This window comes from Salmo salar, chromosome ssa01, assembly GCF_905237065.1.
Source record: "Salmo salar chromosome ssa01, Ssal_v3.1, whole genome shotgun sequence".
In the NCBI taxonomy this organism is placed as follows: domain Eukaryota; kingdom Metazoa; phylum Chordata; class Actinopteri; order Salmoniformes; family Salmonidae; genus Salmo; species Salmo salar.
In genome coordinates this window covers 43,646,946-43,669,474 of record NC_059442.1, presented here as the reverse complement: position 1 = coordinate 43,669,474, position 22,529 = coordinate 43,646,946, and the positions used below count along the sequence as shown (strand labels likewise).

The following is a 22,529-nucleotide window of genomic DNA, read 5'->3' as shown; positions in this document are numbered from 1 at the left end:
GCGGTACGATTCAAATTTAAATACATTTATACAAAATTACCCGATTTAGTAATTAAAAATATTACTATTATACATTTTATGCATACAAATTATACCCCTCCACCCCCCAAAAAATGATGTCGGAGGAAACACCATACACCTGGTGACCGTGTCAGCATGCATGCGCCTGGCCCGCCACAAGAGTCACTACAGTGCGATGTGACAAGGTAATGCCGGCCGGCCAAACCCTCCCCTAACTCGGACGATGCTGGGCCAATTGTGCATTGCCTCATGGGTCTCCCGGTCGGGGCCGGCACGGGTATCAAACTAGCATCTGTAGCAATGCAGTTTGCACTGTGATGCAGTGTCTTAAACCACTGTGCCACTCGGGAGGCTCCATCCACAAAGTTTTTAATATTTATCAATTGCCTTGCACAAAGTATCAAAATACAACTTAAACAGGACTCTTAAAGAGTTTTTGTTAAATGTTAATTGTATTTTTTGATCACAGAAACACTGAGAAAATATGGAAAAATAAATCAATAATGAAATGTTAATTATATAAAGCAGCCTGTGTAATCATCTGCTAGAGAGTAGCCCCAATCGGCCTGAGACAAAGGAATACATTTGGGCCAGATAACTCACACCGGAATCGGCCCGAGCTCAATCCCCGCATCCTAGCTATAAGTAATACTGCCTAAGGTGGCCCAGACTCGGGCCACATGACGTCCGCCAAGTCTGACTCTCAGCCGAGTGCTCCGATTCTCAGACGGAATCGGCCCAGATCCACTCTGCTAGCTGGGATGCTAAGTAGTTGCAAAGTAGCTTAAAAGCAGTAAGTAGTTGAAAAGTTGCTAATTAGCTAAAAAGCTAAAGTTGTTCGTGATGAAATTAAAATGGGCAACCTTTGGGCTGCTAGACCTTCACGTTATACTACCACCCATCCACCGCAACAATTTATTTTTTCTCTTAAGTAACCATCTGTCTTATGTAAATACCAAATGTAACATATCATACTAATTTGTACTATGCTACGTCTAGTCAATGAGACCAGGCTGCAACCATACGCTCCAAAATGCGATGTGTTCGAAAAGAACACTGACATCTTGCCAAGGCAGAGATGCACCGAGACTCACTCGGACACAGCACTGGCCGCATAAATTCTAGACTAATGGGAGTGGCCAAATATCATCAGCCCACCACCTTTTGGTGTTTTGTTTTTAAACGTGCGTGGGTAGCCTAGTGAAGGAGCCCTTTGAAGAGATTGTTTGACAATCAGATTAAAACATCATGACTGGTTGTGTTAAAAAGGTAATGCCCCTATAAAAAGGTAATACATTTTTAAAGTTAAATGACAAATCTTTACGACTAGGCCCACAGAGATCCTATTGAACTAGGCTAATAGAGATTAATCGGCGGTGATTGGGAATCCCATAGGGCATCTCGCACAATTGGCCCAGCGTCGTTTGGGTTTGGTCGGTGTAGGCCGTCATGTAAATAAGAATTTGTTCTTAACTGAATTGCCTAGTTAAATAAAGTTTAAATAAAAATAAATACAAATGGACGTCCCAAGGAATCCCCGATAGCACGGACCCCACCACTACCGACGTTTCGTCTGCAACGATCCAGGAACTAATGCGTCTGCGCGGGACTCCATGCTGTTAGAGGCGAGTCTATGGTAAATATATAAAAGGACTTTGACCTATTATAGTGAGTAGACACTAGCCTACATGTTATTAGGCCTCCATAGAGCTTTGCTAAAGACCGATGTGGTTATTGGGGTCGTTTTATTTACCATAGATAAACGTTATTATATCATGTTATAGGTTATTACATGCTAAAGCGTCACAATTGTACATACATTGCAATGTATTGAACCCCATTTGCCAAATACAGTATAGGCTATAGGGCCTATTATGTTTAGCTTTTTTAAAGAAACACAATTCAAGCTTGAAATTTCCGTGTGGTTTATTTGCACTCAATCATGTGATAAAGAGCTGCAAGAACACATAGGGTAAAACAAAACCAAACCTCAGTGAAAACACAGTAGGCTATTCAGCACCAGTGAGGACCTCTTACACTGCAGTCATATCATGTACAGTGTGGTTTGGACTATGGCAAAACAATAAAGTATATTCTTCACAAACAAAAGTCATATGATATGTTCTCAGTAGCTTACAATGGAACAGTGTCAAGACAATTTGAACCCCCCAAAAAACATCTGTGGTTTTCCGTTGACACAATCTTGAATAAGCATGCCATCCAGTAATATAATGACAGTGCATCGTTGAATGACATTATGACATAAACACATAACAAACCTGAAGAACTTGCATTTGTATATTTCCATTTCCATTATAATACCCAAGATTCAGTCAAATGATAGATGATGCACTTCGCTTACCCAATCGACAGTGGTACAACTTTGGAAATGTCAACCCAAAAGATATACAAAACTGTCAAATACTTTTCAGTGCAAGACCAGAATTCCTCAGTGTTGTAACAAAAAAAAAGAACCCCAAAGACATAAAAAAGTGTTATGTGCTCAGTAGTTAGTTTGCACATCCTTCAAATAATCACAATCATAAACATGCTATCTCTAGTAACTGTATATGTGTTTAATGTGAGACTTCTCTTATGAGAAAAAGGCATTTCAGAGTGAAGCTAGCTAACTTGTCGCTAACAGACAGAGAAAAGTAAAGAAATATCATATCACCATTTACACATAGAATGATGCTAAATCTGAGTCATATCAGTGCCTCACATATAATTGTTCTATGCAACAACATACATACAGTAAACACAGCGTAGGTTCATTCACATTGATGGGAGATGAGATGACCAGGAAGGAAGAGAGTGCTACTATATTCTACTGTAAACAGCAACATAGAAGCTATAACAACTCTGAACTTACTTAGCCTACGTATTTTGATGACTTACATCATCCTTAGTTGTTCAGGACTCATGATTATACGTTTGACAGTGCTGTAAAGGGAAATGACATCTTTTCAAATAACATTGTAAGATAAACATTTTTTTTTAAAGTATCAGCTTGCATTTGAGTTTTCGTCAAAATTAGACAAAGGGAATCGTGAAGGGACCCGAACAGAAAAAAAGGTGTTTCACACAAAAATTATTATATTCACGTTATTTCATGTCAAGTGCTTTGAGATATTGTGTAGTAAATAACTAATCACGTGAATTCATGACTGTTCTGTATTTGTAGAAAAAGTTGTTTTGTTACACATAAAATCATGTAAGGAAAAGGCAGCTAAGTAGTACATGATACAAGTGCAATATTGTAGGTTAAACAGTGAGGTAAACCAATTATCAACTCAACCCCATCCCCCCCTCATCCCCCTAAAACCATTAGTGTATAATGACATTGAGTACTTTCTCTAAAATACATACATTTATCCAAAACAGTCAACTAGCAACTTAGCTACCGTGCAAATTTAGTTTAGATTTGTCAAAAATTTGTTAAGCCCAATATTGTTCAGGGTTTGACCATACAGGCAGATATTCCAACAAATATTAAAATGACATCAATGTCATATAAATGTTACTCAGACCCTGTCATCATATATACACTAAATACATGATTTCGTTTTTTGAAATAACATGTAAGATTTTCTTTTCTTTCTATGCTTTCTGGGTGAACGTAACAAGCAGTTTGTCTTAGTTGGCCCTGAACTTTCTTTCAGGTTTCATTCTAATAGAGAACTACAGTAATTGTTTGGTTCTAGAACTCACTACTCTTCCACACAGTTACCAGATGCCACTGGATCGACCACCTGGGGGGGCCAGAATCCTCGCAGAAGATCTCTTTGGGATTTTATCATCAACCTGGGCACCTGGAGAGATTGATGAAACAAAAAGTGGGAAATAACAATCTCTCAGGTTAACAAAATGTAGCTAATTGTGCTTCTTTCCAGTAGAGATTGAAACACATAGATATAGTAGATACTGCATTAGAGATGGTGATTAATAAAGTTATATAGGCCTTAGAGGGAGAGATGCAAATGATCCAATCCCAACTTGCAAAAAAGTGCTTTTTATAGGCCTATTATGCATTTTGTATAAACAAATAGAATATTCTATAATTGTGGTACATAAATGGTAAACTATTTATAGAATATTCTATAATTGTGGTACATAAATGGTAAACTACTATGCATTTTGTATAAACAAATAGAATATTCTATAATTGTGGTACATAAATGGTAAACTACAAATGGTAAACTACAAATAGAATATTCTATAATTGTAGTACATAAATGGTAACTAAAGCGATGTGTGTGTGTGTGTGTTACCAGAGAGGCTGAAGCTGGACTCATGCAGGTCTCTCTGTCCTCCGTGCTTGGTGTGTGGTCGTGTTGGAGTGTCCCCATCACATGGTCCACAGTCCTTCTTCCCAGAATTCATCAACGCTACGTCTCCTACGTAGGGCTCACGCTCCACGGCCTTCAGGGCCTGACACTGAGGAGAGAGAGACACACATGTGCGCACGAGTAAGCAGAGATGCAAACACAGAAACGCGCCACACACACACACACACACACACACACACACACATACATAGACACACACAATAATTAGTCTCTGGTTACACACACAGTAATAATACTTCATGACAATCAAGACAATCTGAAGCAGGTATAGGACAGTTTATATGATTCAAAGATCACCTTTCATCTGCTGCAAAATTCATAGGTAAAGGAACATTTTCAAATCCACATCCTGTTGATGGCTTTTTAGAATACCTTCTCCCGCTGCACCATTTTCTTGTAGAGGTAGTCAGGGAAGGTTCTGAGAGGATAGAACTTCCCAGAGCCCTCGGAGCACGTGAACACTCCGTTCTCATAGACCAAACGACCACGGCTAATGGTAACCAGGGGGACACCATGGCAACGAAGACTCTCGTACAGGTTGTAGTCTCCACCCTGCACCTGTGTGTCCACAGAGATGGTCCTGGACACAGAGAAATATATTGTCTTAACACATACAATAGGTTATTGGTCCTGTGTGGCTCAGTTGATAAGAAAAGCATCTGGTAAGTGGCTTATATTATTATTGTTACTCTATACTCTTAGAGGTAAAGGTGCCTGAAAGAACCTTTTGGGTTGCCACACCGGCGTAACCTTTCAAGTTGAAAAAGGTTCCTAGAGGAACCCCTCTGAAAAGGGTATTCGGGGAACCCCTGTGTAAAGGATCAAACCAGAATCTTTTTGTGATACATTTTTTTTCCGTTTTAATAATATATTGTAGAGGTGTCAGCCTATCAGATAGGAGGCGTGGCTTATTGAAGGCGTGGCTTTCAGATAGTTATTTTTGGCCACCCGTTAATGTAAATGTCATTCCTGTTCATCATGTTATGTTAGAATACTGCAAATAAAAAAAGTAATTGAAAATGTTTCTATATTACATACTTTTATATAATATTTACATTACTGATTACACATAGTAATAAAGTTGCATAGGCTCTTGAGGAACTCACCTCTGTTAGCCTCATTAACTCTAAAGGGTGGCCCCCAAAAAATATCTATCTGAAAGCCACATCTCCACTCCAGGGTTCCCCCAGGAACCCATTGCTACATTGAACCATTAAAGATTCCTCCAAGAGCCCCTCAACTAACCAAAGGTGCAAATATGAACCGTTTACTAGCAATGGTTCATCGAGTCACCACTAATTCTAAGAGTGTATAAAAGAAAAACCTTAGCATCCCCCAGAGGGTAAACGGTCGCCGTAGCGGTAGTAGTGAGAAGGGAGGGAGTGAGTGGATAGTGGATACGGTTACATACTTGGTCCCTTCAGGGTCCCAGACCACCACGTCAGCGTCAGCCCCTGGGATGATCCTACCCTTTCTGGGGTACAGGTTGTAGATCTTAGCTGCGTTGGAGCTGGTCACCGCAACAAAACGGTTCTCGTCCATCTTGCCTCCAACCTACAGTAGCAGAGGATTAAAATGATCCATGTCAGATGGAGAGGGCAGAGGGAGCAAATCTGTTATCAAGATGTCAAGCACTAGACTCAAAAAGCATATGTATTTGACAGGGACCATGCACAACATATATTGCAACAGATACATGTCCAACGGCAACAACGTATCATGGCAGTAGTTAGTTACAGCAGTCACAATAGCAGATCTAACCTTTCTGTTGTCATTCTATACAGCCGTAGAGCCTTGCCTACGTACAAACAGTAGAGATACATCATGTTTGCTTACCACTCCTCTCTCCCAGATGACACTCATGCGGTCCTGGATGCCCGGGACTCCGTGGGGGATCTTTGTGAAGTCATCCTTGCCCATAGCCTTCTGTTTGGTGGTGAAGGGACGGTGGTCAGACGCCACTACGTTCAGCGTGTCACTGTAGTGGGTCAGAGAGAAGGAGGAGAGGATAGGTCAGGGGGAAAATATAGAGAACGCAAATATAAATTCTATTAACTTTGATTTGATAACACTACGTTCAGAGTTTCACTGTTAAAGCCTAGAGAGAAGGAGGCGAGTACGGGTCAGGGGGGAAATTTTGTTGACATTTTATAATACCAACAGCAAAAATAATTTCTATATACTAATGAGAGCTACAAGCGCTGTTAAGACTGGTGCCTGGATTCAATCCAACACAGATGTATGATTTGTGCACAGCGGTAGAATTTAAAGGCAATTTCCCAGACATCACATTCGCTGAATAAATCAGCAATAATTCAGCAGGGTACAAAGGAAATGTGCCCCTCTTACTTCCCAAGTAGACTTATCAGGCAGGTGTGTGTGTGTGTGTGTGTGTGTGTGTGTGTGTGTGTGTGTGTGTGTGTGTGTGTGTGTGTGTGTGTGTGTGTGTGTGTGTGTGTGTGTGTGTGTGTGTGTGTGTGCGCGCTCTTACTTTCCCAGTAGACTCATCAGGTAGTTGGGTGTGTTTGGGTCCAGGCGAAGAGGAGGAACAGTGACGTAGGCTGCAGCATGGGCCCAGTCCTGATGGTAGTACTGCAGACCGTTCAGCACCGCATGGGCTGTGGTGGTCTCCCCATGGACCACTTTACCTGTAGACAGATTATATAGATGGATTTATACATGTCCATATACAGTGCCTTCGGAAAGTATTCAGACGCCTTGACTTTTCCGCATTTTGTTACGTTACTGTCACGTCCTGACCAGTAAAGGGGTTATTTGTTATTGTAGTTTGGTCGGACGTGGCAGGGGGTGTTTGTTTTATGTGGTTCGGGGTTTGTTGGACTATGTACTTATGTAAGAGGGGTGTTTGTTTTATGTGTTCCAGGGTTTTTTGGTCTATGTTCTATGTTAGTGTATTTCTATGTTCAGTCTAGTCTATCTATTTCTATGTTTAGTTCATTGGATTGACCTTCAATTGGAGGCAGCTGTTCCTCGTTGCCTCTGATTGATGGTCCTATGTATAGGGGTGTTTTTGTCATGGGATTTGTGGGTAGTTGTCTCCTGTTTTGTGTTTGTGCACCTGACGGACTGTTTAGTGTCGTTCGTTGTTTTGTATACGTGATTTGTTTGTTTTTTCCTTCTTTTGATTTAATAAAGAAGATGAGTATACACGTTCCCGCTGCACCTTGGTCTAATCCTTACGATGCCCGTTACAGTTACAGCCTTATTCTAAAAACTATTCAATCGTCCTTTTCCCCCTCATCAATCTACACACAATATCCCATAATGACAAAGCAAAAACTGTTTTTTAGAAATATTAGCTAATTTATAAAAATAAAAAAAACTTTAATATTACATTTACATAAGTATTCAGACCCTTTACTATTTTGTTGAAGCACCTTTGGCAGTGATTACATTATCGAGTCTTCTTGGGTATGATGCTACAAGCTTAGCAGACCTGTATTTGGGGAGTTTTTCCCATTCTTCTCTGCAGATACTCTCAAGCTCTGTCAGGTTGGATGGGGAGTGTTGCAGCACAGCTATTTTCAGGTCTCTCCAGAGGTGTTGGATCGGGTTCAAGTCCAGGCTCTGGCTGGGCAACTCAAGGACATTCAGAGACTTGTCCCCAAGCCATTCCAGCGTTGTCTTGGCTGTGTGCTTAGGGTCATTGTCCTGTAGTAAGGTGAACCACCCCAGTCTGAGGTCTGGAGCAGATTTTCATCAAGGATCTCTCTGTACTTTGCTCCGTTCATCTTTGCCTCGATCCTGACTAGTCTCCCAGTCCCTCCCTGCTGAAAAACATCCCCACAGCATGATTCTGCCACCAAAGAGTTAATCTTGGTTTCATCAGACCAGAGAATCTTGTTTCTCATAGTCTGAGAGTCTTTAGGTGCCTTTTTGCAAACTCCAAGCGGGCTGTCATGTGCCTTTTTCTGAGGAGTGGCTTCCGTCTGGCCACTTTACCATAAAGGCCTGATTGGTGGAGTGCTGCAGAGATGGTTGTCCTTCTGGAAGGTTCTCCCATCTCCACAGAAGAACTCTGGAGCTCTGTCAGAGTGACCATCGGGTTCTTGGTCACCTCCCTGACCAAGGCCCTTCTCCCCCGATTGCTCAGTTTGGCCGGGCGGCCAGCTTTAGCAAGAGTCTTGGTGGTTCCAAACTTCTTCCATTTAAGAATGATGGAGGCCACTGTATTATTGGGGACCTTCAATGCTGCAGATAATCTTTTGGTAACTTTCCCCAGATCTGTGCCTCGACACAATCTACGGACAATTCCTTCGACCTCCTTGGCTTGGTTTTTGCTCTGACATGCACTGTCAACTGTGGGACCTTATATAGACAGGTGTGTGCCTTTCCAAATCATGTCCAATCAATTGAATTTACCACAGGTGGACTCCAATCAAGTTGTAGAAACATCTCAAGGATGATCGATGGAAACAGGATGCACCTGAGCTCAATTTCGAGTGTCATAGCAAAAGGTCTGAATACGTATGTAAATAAGGTATTTCTGTTTTGTTTTTTTATATACATTTTAAAACATTCCTAAAACCTGTTTATCGCTTTGTCATTATGGGGTATTGTGTGTAGATTTCTGAGGAAAATGTTTTAATTAATCAATTTTAGAATATGGCAGTAACATTACAAAATGTGGAAAAAGTCAAGGGGTCTGAATACTTTCTGAAGGCACTGGACTGTGATGTGTAGTGTGTAGTATTGGCCAGTTACTGTACAAGACAGACAGACAGACAGACAGACAGACAGACAGACAGACAGACAGACAGACAGACAGACAGACAGACAGACAGACAGACAGACAGACAGACAGACAGACAGACAGACAGACAGGCAGACAGGCGGGGTTCCAAAAGCACTTGTGGTGAAGATCAGCCCAGACCAAGCCAGCAGAGGGTCGCAAACCACATGAAAAGTAATCTGTGATATGCACAGGACAGGATACGACAGGACAGAACAAGATAGGATACGACAGGACAGGATAACATACGCCTTGGCCTTACCCTGCATCTTGGCTGTGGCAAGCACATCTCCTGCTGACATGCTGGACACGTTGACAAGGTAGATAGGACAGTGGGCCTGAAAGAGAACGACAGAGAGTGAGACAACATGTCTTAGAGAGAGTTTCACTAGAAGAAAGCATGCCAAATATCCATGCCAAATGCAGTACTAGTTCCAGATATTGCAGGGTATTTCGGGGGCAGTTACCATTGTACTGAAGTGCTTGATGATAAAGAAAATGCAACAAATTGACACAGAACACATACTCACCCTATTGGCGATGGTGATCGCCCGATGGGTGGCCTCTGCCTCCAGCTGTGAGAATGAAAAACAACCGGATATTGTGTTGAGTTGGTATAAGACGATCCTCAATGCTAGGGTCATTACAATATTATGAAGGGCTGATATCTATAACATAGGCACTGAAAATGCTTCACTGGAAAAACAATAAGACTATAAAACTGTAATGGCTATGTCTATGACGTCATGAAAGAAAAGATAAGGAGAATGTGTCCATTATGAGCACAGACTGCAACAGTAATATATAATAATATAATGAGAATATATGCCATTTAGCAGATGCTTTTATCCAAAGAGTAAAGAGAACGTCTTACCTCCTCTGGTCTGCTGATCTCAATGCCCTCTGGGCCGCTGATTCCCAGGTCCAATGCCTCTTTGGCTCCCTAGAAAACACACAGGAATCCTGGTGTATGTGCTGTATCACTGATAGAAATAGGATGTGCACTAAATATGGCTGACGGTTCATCCATCACGGAACGTTGGATGTCCTTTCAAGTAATTTTAACTCTATGGCAGGGATGGGCAACTTTGATAGGGGTGGGGGCCACAAAAAAACAGGAACTCATCATGATGGGCCGCAATGGTTCGTGGGTAAGTTACAATGGTCCCCCCCCCAAAAAAATGTTTCTCTATGGGCTCTGTCTCATCTCTGACCTTACCACACAACAGCCCTAGTCTTGTGTGAATAAAACTGCTTACTGTGGTGGCAGTCCCTCTGTCAAACCAGTACCAGTCAGTTTCTCACACTTTTGTAAACTGTTTGTGTCAGCCAATTTATTACAGTTGGATAGATAAGTAAGGGTTTTTAAAAGTAATGAATGCAATTAAGCTGACTTTGTTGTATTTCTTTCTGAGCAAAGACATGATGGAAGAAAAGTCATTGATGTGGGACTACATATTGAACCAGATTCTGAGACTCACCTCGGCCACTAGTTCTCCGTTCTCAGCGTGGACACGGGCCACAGCCCCGATGTCCTTACAGTTCTGTAGGGCCTGGAAAAGCTCTGAGTCCCTCAGCATGAACAGGTCCTTATAGGCCATGAACATCTGGAATGAGTTGATCCCTTTATCTCTCACCAGGCTCTCCATCTCAGCACGCACCTACAGGTCAGGGGTTAGAGGTTAGAGTTTTTATTTTATTTTATGTTTTATTTCACCTTTATTTAACCAGGTAGGCTAGTTGAGAACAAGTTCTCATTTGCAACTGTGACCTGGCCAAGATAAAGCATAGTGTCACTCCCTGACCTGAGAGAGTCGTTTTTCTCTGTTTGGTTAGGTCAGGGTGTGACATGGGGTGGGCATTCTATGTGTTGTATGTCTATGTTGTTTTTTATTTATTGGCCGAGTATGGTTTCCAATCAGAGGCAGCTGTCATTCGTTGTCTCTGATTGGGAATCATACTTAGGCAGCCCTTTTTCCCACAGTCAGTTGTGGGATCTTGTCTTTGTGTTGCATGTGTTTGCACGCATAGCTTTTCATTCGTTGTATTGTTTATTGTTTTTTGCTGGTTGACATTTAAAATAAAGTATGATGGACCCAACTCACGCTGCGCCTTGGTCTACCTCTAACGACGGACGTTACACATAGCAATTCGACACATACAACAACACAGGGTTACACATGGAGTAAACAAAACATACAGTCAATAATACAGTAGAACAAAAGTAAACAAAAAGTCTATATACAGTGAGTGCAAATGAGGTAAGTTAAGTTAACCTGTTTAATGCCATATCGTTTTCTTCACTGCATTGCAGGCATTAGCAGGCAAAAGACCATGTTCATAATCATCATCGTTGCCACTGTCTAATAAAGGATGTAAAAAAAGAACTATAGCAAAAATTAGTTATGTAAAAATGATTTCATACTCCACATTTAGGGGGGCCATGGTGGCGAAGTAATTACAATATAGCAATTAAACACTGGAATGGTAGATGTGCAAAAGATGAATGTGCAAGTAGAGATACTGGGGTGCAAAGGAGCAAGATAAATAAATAAATACAGTATGGGGATGAGGTAGGTAGATAGATGGGCTGTTTACAGATGAACTATGTACAGGTGCAGTGATCTGTGAGCTGCTCTGACAGCTGGTGCTTAAAGCTAGTGAGGGAGATATGAGTCTCCAGCTTCAGAGATTTTTGCAGTTTGTTCCAGTCATTGGCAGCAGAGAACTGGAAGGAAAGACGACCAAAGGAGGAATTGGCTTTGGGGGTGACCAGTGAGATATACCTGCTGGAGCGCGTGCTACGAGTGGGTGCTGCTATGGTGACCAGTGAGCTGAGATAAGGCGGGGCTTTACCTAGCAGAGACTTGTAGATAACCTGTAGCCAGTGGGTTTGGCGACGAGTATGAAGCGAGGGCCAACCAACGAGAGCGTACAGGTCGCAATGGTGGGTAGTGTATGGGGCTTTGGTGACAAAACGGATGGCACTGTAATAGACTGCATCCGTTTTGTTGAGTAGAGTGTTGGAGGCTATTTTATAGATGACATCACCAAAGTCGAGGATCGGTAGGATGGTCAGTTTTACGAGGGTATGTTTGGCAGCATGAGTGAAGGATGCTTTGTTGCGATATAGGAAGCCAATTCTAGATTTAATTTTGGATTGGAGATGCTTAATGTGAGTCTGGAAGGAGAGTTTACAGTCTAACCAGACACCTAGGTATTTGTAGTTGTCCACGTATTCTAAGTCAGAGCCGTCTAGAGTAGTGATGCTGGACGGGCGAGCAGGTGCGGGCAGTGATCGATTGAATAGCATGCATTTAGTTTTACTTGCGTTTAAAAGCAGTTGGAGGCCACGGAATGAGAGTTGTATGGCATTGAAGCTTGTCTGCAGGTTAGTTAACACAGTGTCCAAAGAGGGGCCAGAAGTATACAGAATGGTGTTGTCTGCGTAGAGGTGGATCAGAGAATCACCAGCAGCAAGAGCAACATCATTGATATATACAGAGAAAAGAGTCGGCCCGAGAATTGAACCCTGTGGCACACCCATAAAGACTGCCAGAGGTCCGGACAACAGGCCCTCCGATTTCACACACTGAACTCTATCAGAGAAGTAGTTGGTAAACCAGGCGAGGCAATCATTTGAGAAACCAAGGCTGTCGAGTCTGCCAATAAGAATGTGATGATAGACAGAGTCGAAAGCCTTGGCCAGGTCTATGAATACGGCTGCACAGTAATGTCTCTTATCGATGGCGGTTATGATATCGTTTAGGACCTTGAGCGTGGCTGAGGTGCACCCATGACCAGCTCTGAAACCAGATTGCATAGCGGAGAAGGTATGGTGGGATTCAAAATGGTCGGTTATCTGTTTGTTAACTTGGCTTTCGAAGACCTTAGAAAGACAGGGTAGGATAGATTTAGGTCTGTAGCAGTTTGGGTCTAGAGTGTAACCCCCTTTGAAGAGGGGGATGACCGTGGCAGCTTTCCAATCTTTGGGAATCTTAGACGATATGAAAGAGAGGTTGAACAGGCTAGTAATAGGGGTTGCAACAATTTCGGCAGATAATTTTAGAAAGAGAGGGTCCAGATTGTCAAGCCCGGCTGATTTGTAGGGGTCCAGATTTTGCAGCTCTTTCAGAACATCAGCTATCTGGATTTGGGTGAAGGAGAAATGGTGGGGGCTTTGGCGGGTTGCTGTGGAGGGTGCCGGGCAGTTGACCGGAGTAGGGGTAGATAGGTGGAAAGCATGGCCAGCCGTAGAGAAATGCTTATTGAAATTCTCAATTATAGTGGATTTATCGGTGGTAACAGTGTTTCCTAGCCTCAGAGCAGTGGGCAGCTGGGAGGAGGTGCTCTTATTCCCCATGGACTTTACAGTGTCCCATAACTTTTTTGTGTTTGTGCTACAGGATGCAAATTTCTGTTTGAAAAAGCTAGCCTTAGCTTTCCTAACTGCCTGTGTATATTTGTTCCTAACTTCCCTGAAAAGTTAGGGGCTATTCGATGCTAATGCAGAACGCCACAGGATGTTTCGTGCTGGTCAAGGGCAGACAGGTCTGGAGTGAACCAAGGACTATATCTATTCCTAGTTCTACATTTTTTTAATGGGGCATGCTTATTTAAGATGGTGAGGAAGGCACTTTTAAAGAATAGCCAGGCATCATCTACTGACGGGATGAGGTCAATGTCATTCCAGGATACCCCGGCCAGGTCAATTAGAAAGGCCTGCTCGCAGAAGTGTTTGAGGGAGCGTTTGACAGTGATGAGGGGTGGTCGTTTGGTCGCAGACCCATTACGGATGCAGGCAATGAGGCAGTGATCGCTGAGATCTTGATTGAAAACAGCAGAGGTGTATTTGGAGGGCGAGTTAACAAGATGAACACAGTCAGGAGTAGGGCTGTTACAGTGACAGTATTACAGCCACACCGACAGTCACGAGTCATGACGGCAGTCAAAATGCAAGTGACCGTTTAGTCACGGTAATTAGGCTTCTCCAAGCTCTGATGCTGCTGCTGGTCAATAGTAGCCTACCAAACTTGCTAACTGCCTGGTACTCAGCACTCTATTGTCCCTCTAATCACTCTGACATCAATGCAAATGTAATCAAAAATCGAATCAAACACTTCATGAGAGCCCATGAGCTCATGTTCCTCAACATTTCTATAAGCTATGCAATTGCGTGAGAAAACAGAGTGATGGCCTCTGTTAAAAAGAGGAGGATCCCATCAGCTTTCTGTAGGCTAGACCTATTATATTTTTTTCTCAACTTTCCTAATATTAAGCACATTGCTTCTCTTTATAACAGGTGTATAGTCTACCTGGCTGGCATGAAAATGAGCCACGGGAAACACGTTCTCCATATGCTATTTAAGTGCATAGATGACATGTATTTTTTTCCCCCGCCACTGTTTCGATTACAGGTGCATGATAATGGTCCATTCTAAATCAAAACAAATTTCACACACATATTATTTAGTATATGTAAAGATTAATTCAAGAATAGTCTGATGGGTGACAATATTAGCCTATCACTTATATATTATCACTTGAGAATGATAACCAGTTTAAGGCAAGAAACACTGCATGCTTTTTTTATGTGACTTTTTCAAATCATAGTCCCACACCTCATGTAGCTTAGCCCATAGGGCTATATGTTCTGATAAGGTTTGTATCACAACTAAACTGGCCAAATAATTTCTTAAAATGAAGCACATTAATCCGCTATACAATGTGTATAGAGCCTAAGACTGGCATACATACGCAGTGCGTGAGTTTCGAGCTTGGGGAAGATAATTTGAACCCATAAAAATGCATCTTCATAATAAAAGCATTACACGCATAATCGCATTTGCGGTCACTTTTGATAATGGTGTTTTCCTGCTAATGGAACATTTGCGCTTATAGCATACTACCGTGTGCACATTGCTGCGCGTATAAAGTGAAGAAATAGCCTAATAGTTCATTAACATTTTAAACTAAACGTTCTGATCTGTTGCGTCAGGCTCATTGCTCATTGTCCCAGACTATCCTAAACTATGTGTGGAATATTTATTTCTCGCACAGAATAGAACACGTCAACTTTTGTACAATGGGGGATAGTAGATTGACATAGGCTAGTAGTGCTTTTGCTGTTCGTTAGGCCTACCCATCTTGTTGGCTGACGAAAAGTAAATGTGGACAGTTGTTCCAATATCTTCAATATGCGCCTCGGAATTTGCGCAGTTGCATCCCCGATGTGTCTGTCTTCACTTGATTGTAGCCTGTGAGAAAGACCCGATCACGTGACGGACAGCCAGCAGTTATTTCCTTGACAATCACAGGCTGACAAAATGGCATGACCACCACAGCCTTAGTCAGGAAGCCCTAGCGTTTCTGAGGGGGGGGGGCAGTGCACCTGTGACAACAATTTTGGACCCCCTTGTGGCCCCCCTAAATGTGGAGTATGAAATCATTTTTACATAACTAATTTTTGCTATAGTTCTTTTTTTACATCCTTTATTAGACAGTGGCAACGATGATGATTATGAACATGGTCTTTTGCCTGCTAATGCCTGCAATGCAGTGAAGAAAACGATATGGCAACAATAACGTCTAATGTAACTGGCCCCTCTAACAATACAACTGGCCCCAGCTTGGCCCCCCCAGTTGAAATGGTCTAGAACCGCCACTGGACAGGAGTCATACCTTTTCATACTATTGTGCCAACCTGAATCATAGTGTGTTGGCATTGATATTTTCCTTTCAGTGACTTTTGCAGCACAGTTCCAGCAACTATGGTGGATGTGTAACCAGGTCAGTGCAGTACAGATCTTAGCTCAGTTAAATGAAAAGGGTATAAACACCAGTTATCAAGGGAGTGTGACAGTTACCTTGGGCCCCCACCAGGTGACTCCCATATGCAGGGCGTAATCGCAGCAGGCTTTATTGTCGGCCTGGGAGCGAGCCTTCTCGTAGGCTTCCAGTAGAGATTCATTCTTCTCTGGTAATACATGTCCTATAACCATGGTGGTACCTCCAGCTAGGGCTGCCTGTTGACAGAACCACCAGTATCTCAGATCAGAGAAGAGACAGACATTACAACTATGGATACCACTTTACATAAAGGTATATTATACTGAACAAAAATAGAAACGTAAAGTGTTGGTCCCATGTTTCATGAGGTGAAATAAAGTATACTTTATTTTCTTCCATACGCACTAAAATAGTATTTCTCTCAAATTTTGCGCACGGCCCACCAACTTGAGGAGTATTTCTGTCCGTAATAAAGTACTTTTGTGGGGAATTACTCATTCTTATTGGCTGGACCTGGTTCCCAAGTGGGTAGGCCTGGCTCCCAAGTGGGTGGACCTATGCCCTCCAAGGCCAGCCCATGGCTGTGCCCCTGACCAGTCATGTGAAATCCATAGATTAGGGCCTAATTCATTTATTTAAATTGACTGATTTCCTTATATGAACTGTAACTCATTATAATTGTTGAAATTGTTGCATGTTGCATTTATATTTTTGTTCAGTATAGGTACTACGTTACATTAAGAAATACTTTATAAAAGTGTTTGTAAATGGTTTATAAGTAGGAGGACATTGAGACACAATACATTTAAGTATCGCTATGCAAAGGCTCCATAATGATGTCTGGTCTGGTTAATTAATGCCAATGACAGTATAGGGTTAATGCATGCATCCATTATCCTCTATAAATTCCGGGGCAAGACATAATTAACATGCCAACATACCTCAGGTTTAAAACCAACAGTAAAATGTGTCAATTACCCCTAATGTTTATTTACTGGATGGGAGGTGAAAAACATCAATCAGTAACTAGATTCGAACACAGGAAGGGGACTGGGAGATAACCCATGGGGTATAATGAAATGATATTACAGAGCATGATGATGGTCAGTGAGCTAATGTATATCAAGGAACTGCGAGTCCTTTCATTGTTTATTACACTATCAATCAGCTATTCATTTAGGGCTGTATATCTGAAGCAAAGGCAGACGTACTAGATCGAAAAGGTAGTGATGAAGAATACATTGTATGGCCATCGAAATAGTAAAACAGATATATATATTCCAGAGGATACATTTCTACTGTATATTCATAGATTCCAAGGTATGAAAGCTTCACTACTGCTCCATTACATATTTGTGAGTGTACTAAATCCTTACAAAACCAGGTTGATACTGATGTAAACAACAAATACATTCTATATGAAATCTTTCCAAATACTTGTAGTCTGTTACTATGTGTAGCTAAGTGAACGCTCCAAAGAGCATCTTTGAGTCAGCTGACCTTAGAGAGAGTGGAGTACTGTCTGGTAAGGACTGGGGGTGTGTCTAGTGTTTTGGAGAACTATTGTCTTCACGCACAATGGCCTGAGTGAAAAGGCTTCGCAGCAGTCTTTGCAGCAACCCGATGGTAGCCATGGAAACAGAAACTGATCTGCATTTGTCTCTGTACTCTAGCCGGGCAGCACGGCAGCAGCTGCCCGGCTAGACAGATCCGCCAACCCCAGTATAGCAGAACGGTAGCATCTCCTTGGCTAGCTTGTCGTTTATGTCTAAAACACAGCTATGTTCTCAGACTCTATGTGTCATCTCTGGGTGGTAGAGCATAGAGAATGATGATTGATGAGTCATGCATGCCCTGAGATGATCTGGGATAGCCCCAGTCTCAGTCTCAGTGTGTGCCCCTCCACCATTTTCTCTCTGTCTCTCTCTCTGTCTGTCTCTATCCCTGTAGCATCTTCTCTCTCTCTGTCTCTCTCTCTCTGTCTCTCTATCTCTGTCTCTCTCTGTCTCTCTCTCTCTGTCTCTATCCCTGTAGCATTCTCTCTCTCTCTCTCTCTCTCTCTCTCTCTCTCTCTCTCTCTCTCTCTCTCCTGTCTGACTGCATCAGGAGTCAGCACACCCTGCTACAGCTTCCATAGCTTTCTGCCACATTATCTATATAAATCATTTATGGGGTAGGTGAGATATGTAATAAAATAAAGATTACTCAGAATAACAGAGAATATTATATAATAAATATCTTGAGTCAGCAGCCTTATGTATCCACTATCTTTGTCTAAATCAAAGAAGCATCTCTGAGTCTGAACCACGCCCAGTTTATTACTGTAGTAGTTCTCTGAATATTTCTTGGTTTCTACCCAAATCCCTAATCAACCCCTAGCTCCTAGCTACTTCTGTAGATCAAAGAGTAATTACTTGGTCATTTGGTAATTACTTCAACGTGCCTTCTGATAGGCTGAGTGGGGTTTTGGCCATAGGCCCTATTGCTTACACCTATCCAAATCTTTCACATCTACAGGACAGGAGTGTCTAGGGATGAGGGGATGAGGGGCTAGGGCAGGGGTGGGCAAACATTTGGCTCGAGGATTTTGAAATTCAACGGAGCGCCGCATTTTTTGGGGGGGACCAATTGTTTGTTAAAATCAATTTGCGGGGGCCTCCCGAGTGGTGCAGCGGTCTAAGGCACTGCATCGCAGTGCTTGAGGCGTCACTACAGACTCGGGATCGAGTTTCCTCTGACATATTGGTGCGGCTGGCTTCCGGGATAAGTGGGCATTGTGTCAAGAAGCAGTGTGGCTTGGCTGGGTCGTGTTTCGGAGGATGCACGGCTCTAAACCTTCGCCTCTCCTGAGTTCGTACGGGAGTTGCAGCGATGGGACAAGACTGTAACTACCAATTGGATACCACGAAATTGGAGAAAGAAAAAAAAAGCTGTCTCGCGGGCTGGATTGAAGTGCCCGGCAGGCCGGATACGGCCAGCGGGCCGTACTTTGCCCCCCCTTGTGGGGTAGGGGTTGACTTGGGATTCAGAGTCTGTCTCCACCTTAAGTCTGAGGTTACTTTCTCACACTCCAAGGCAAGCTGGGAAGATGAGTTTATTTAGTTGCCATGGTACATGGCGGTCCACTGGGTTACCAGGAGAGGAAAATATGTTTGACAGATGGTCGTTTCCCACTAGACTGGGCCAATTATTGTGTATTAAATGGTACATACTAATTATGTATCTGTCTTTCCAGTTCAGTTTAATGACCTACCTTATTAGTATAATGTATTACTAAATTCCCAGAGGGTATTGTAATAATGACGTCATTGCAACCATTTTGCTTCCACTGGGATTTGAAGTGCTGTAACTGAGTATTTGGCATTTCTAGACAAACATTGCCACAGGTTTCTACCAAAATACACACATAGGGAGAGTAATGCCAGAGCTACAGCACCAGATCTTTTTATCAATGAACCAACCAAACAAATGTGATTGACACAGCCCTTTTTGCAACCACATATCACAAGGTTTTGTTCAGTAACCCTGCCTTAATCTCCAGAGCATGCGGCAGCACAGTGGCAAAGAAAATCTCCCTAGAAGGAAGAAACCTGGAGAGGAACCAGACTCAGATGGGAGACCCGTCCTGCACTGGCTATACCGGGTTACTGAGGGTAATGCCAGTGTCCTTAAGCATGGTATTTCCCTCTCAACCTCACAGACAGTCGTAGAAAAGCTGTAGATCATTCATACCTTGGTGCCGCTATAGTAGTCATCCACGGTGGTAGCGTTCATGAAACTCTGCTGCAGGTGCACGCTGGTGTCAATCCCCCCGGGGAGGACCAGTTTCCCGGAGGCGTCAATCACCTTGGCCCCTCCTGGGATCATCAGCCCCTCCCCCACCTGCTGGATGATGCCGTTCTCAATGTACACATCCGCCTCCTGCGTGACATCATCGTTCACCACCTGGTGTCAAAAGGGAGAAAGAAAATGCACTAATCTGGTGCTGGAGAGAATCAGGTGTTGGACAGGAGAAAATGCATACATGAAACAGGTAATATCTGCAATTCTGTAATGCTTCACAAGATTTTTTTTTAGATGAACATATAACAGCCCAACAACAACAGTCAACACAACACACCACACCCACCTTGCCACCCTTGATTAGGATCCTGGTTGTCGCTGAACTGGAAGACATGATGGCACTGGAAGAGAGAGATTAGAAGTGAAGGGTTAACAAAAACACTACCATGCTTTTCTCATTTGTGGTGCAGGGAGTTACAGCCCCAAAATTGATATTGTAGAAGAAAAAATGTTTTTTAGACCTCTGCATATTTTCTCTGGAAGAGACAAGCAGACAAAAAAAAAAAATGTTTCACTCTCATGGAGAACGGTATTAGTTTCTGACCAGTTATACCACCTCAACTACAACTAGGCATACAAGCTCTGGTACCACTAACTGTCATTGGCATTACATTCAGATGTGAGGAGGGAGTGACCCACTGAAGAACACAAATGAATCGCTGTGTTCTAAAACAAGCTATAACACAATAAACATTGTGTTCTCAACTTGGCATGGCCAGGCTGCTGTGACATCAACGAATGGGCCTGAGGCGGTGTCTGTCACTGAGTATGACCACACATCCCTTAGCTTAGCTGTCTGTCTGTCTGTCTGTCTGTCTGTCTGTCTGTCTGTCTGTCTGTCTGTCTGTCTGTCTGTCTGTCTGTCTGTCTGCCTGCCTGTCTGTCTGTCTGTCTGTCTGTCTGTCTGTCTGTCTGCCTGTCTGTCTCTCTGTCTGGACTAAAACTGTTCAACAAGTCACACAATAGTTCACACCTTTCATCCATAACAGAATTCCATATTTTTTTTTCTTCTAAAAACTAAATGTAGCACATTATAAAGTGAACCTGTACATACATATTGTAGAAGTGTACTGTGGTACGAGACATAGAGGAATTTCTTATCGCGTAAGAACGTTAAAATATTTCAATATTCCAATACTATAATCTTTCTTGGATGAATATGATTAACATCCCCCAGGGACTCCTTCTCTTTATGTGTTGTGTGTCTAGGTGGGTGTGGGAGTGGTAATGTATGTGACAGTGTGGGGTGCGGCAGCCAGCAAGTTTACCACATGCCCTCTCTCCTCATGGATCCAGATTTGGAGCTGAGATCATCTATATAAAATGATGACTAGACGACACCTTGCACATGAATGCTCAGACTCAAATCAAGGCCAACTGTAAAGGCAGACAGCCGATGTCTTAAATGTCATATCATGTTCATTTTGAAAGGAAGGGAATATGCACCAACCATTGGTTATCCATCACTTCTACTGACCCACATCTAACTGAGTGTTCTAGGATTAAGGATTAACGAAATAAATGAAGTAAAAAAAACAATATGCCTTTCATGGATAGAATAGAAACAAATAGCCTACAGGCTACTTCAAAAAGAATCGACTAATTTTAGGGTGGAGCACAACTCATTAGTCTATGCGAGCGCATAAATAAATGGCAGGCAGTCTTCTGTAGCTAGCCTAATTGTCAGAGCTAAATCTATTACTATTACAAACGGCGTTTAGGAATTTCACACACAATTGACATGAACCTAGAAATGACAGTAGCCAACGTAGATATTTCTTTGGAAAATTGGTCATGGAGTTTGAAACGTCCCAAATAGATTCCCTCATAAAGTATAGCCATTTCAAGGTTTATAGCCTAAACCTGTTATAGGCTAGTCTGTAACAAATACGGACAGGACACACATTTCATTTACTACGGTTTTAAATCACTATGTAAATAGATCTAAAATGATACATTCCACATCGCACTTGACACAAAGAAACACCGGCCTTCATCACTCAGGATACATAACCGACCCAGAAAACGATTCCCAGAAAACGGTTTCCAAAACACTCCCACCCTCCCCATGATAACGGAACACTCCATAATAATCACCCTCTTCCATCCCACCGCCTAAAGATCATGTTGCACTTGCATCGTAGTAATCGATGGGCCAAATTCATAGCAAGTGTAATTGGATAGTTATAGTATTTAGCCTATGTTCCCAGTCTGAGTCCCATATACCGTCTGCCGGTATGATCATGTAGGTTCTAATTTCGAGTACCCCCCCCCAAAAAAAGCCAATGACATGAAAGGAATCAGGATGGCAAAATCAGATATGAAAAATACGCAGTCAGGACTCCGGGTAGAAAACCCCTTACAGACATTCGGGCGGTCGCCATAAGAAACAAAGTATCCACATAAAGAAAGCATCCGTGTCTAGGGACGATCCAAACACCCGCATAGTCTGGGCCCCCAAGTCAAAGCCTCTTCACATAATTCTTAGTAAACAGCCTATCAGTACGCTAAGGTTGCACATCTCGATCGCGCTCCACATACCTCTCCTAAAGGCCTACGGCTCCACAACGCCTTTTCGGTTACTATATGATAGCCTACAACAGCACCAATCCGTTGAATGAGACGAACACTTGCTGCAGCCAGGGGCAGATGCTTCACTCTGAATCCAGCCTGCTCAACCTCAGGTCGCAGCATCCAAGTCCGTGCGACGTGCAGACGCTCCAATCACCGATAGGAAACGCAGACTCGGTCACCAGATGAACCAATTACTTTGC

General features: G+C 42.7%; 1 protein-coding gene across 2 annotated transcripts; it reads right to left on the bottom strand.

Moving 5' to 3' along the window:
* Positions 1-1,929: 1,929 nt before the first annotated feature.
* LOC106603645 (dihydropyrimidinase-related protein 5) lies at positions 1,930-22,502 on the bottom strand. Of its 2 annotated transcripts, none has more exons than XM_014197568.2 (14): positions 22,297-22,502; positions 20,042-20,096; positions 19,645-19,857; positions 15,990-16,148; positions 10,605-10,784; positions 9,998-10,066; positions 9,654-9,698; positions 9,386-9,461; positions 6,862-7,018; positions 6,207-6,348; positions 5,782-5,924; positions 4,743-4,950; positions 4,293-4,458; positions 1,930-3,833 (listed from the first exon to the last, which is right to left on the bottom strand). In XM_014197568.2, exons 2-14 carry the CDS (start codon positions 20,087-20,089, stop codon positions 3,748-3,750), a joined length of 1,692 nt encoding a protein of 563 aa, XP_014053043.1. In that variant the 5' UTR covers positions 20,090-20,096; positions 22,297-22,502; the 3' UTR covers positions 1,930-3,747. The 2 variants fall into 2 exon arrangements, with proteins under 2 accessions (XP_014053043.1, XP_014053038.2); XM_014197563.2 differs by lacking the exon at positions 22,297-22,502 and adding an exon at positions 20,217-20,374.
* Between the last annotated feature and the right edge of the window lie 27 nt (positions 22,503-22,529).

Excerpts from the sequence above, each read along its gene's own strand:
- LOC106603645 (XM_014197563.2), bottom strand. Across the intron at positions 9,699-9,997 it reads AGATCAGCAGACCAGAGGAG|CTGGAGGCAGAGGCCACCCA; the intron begins GTAAGACGTTCT and ends TCATTCTCACAG. Across the intron at positions 4,951-5,781 it reads TGGGACCCTGAAGGGACCAA|GACCATCTCTGTGGACACAC; the intron begins GTATGTAACCGT and ends CTCTGTGTCCAG.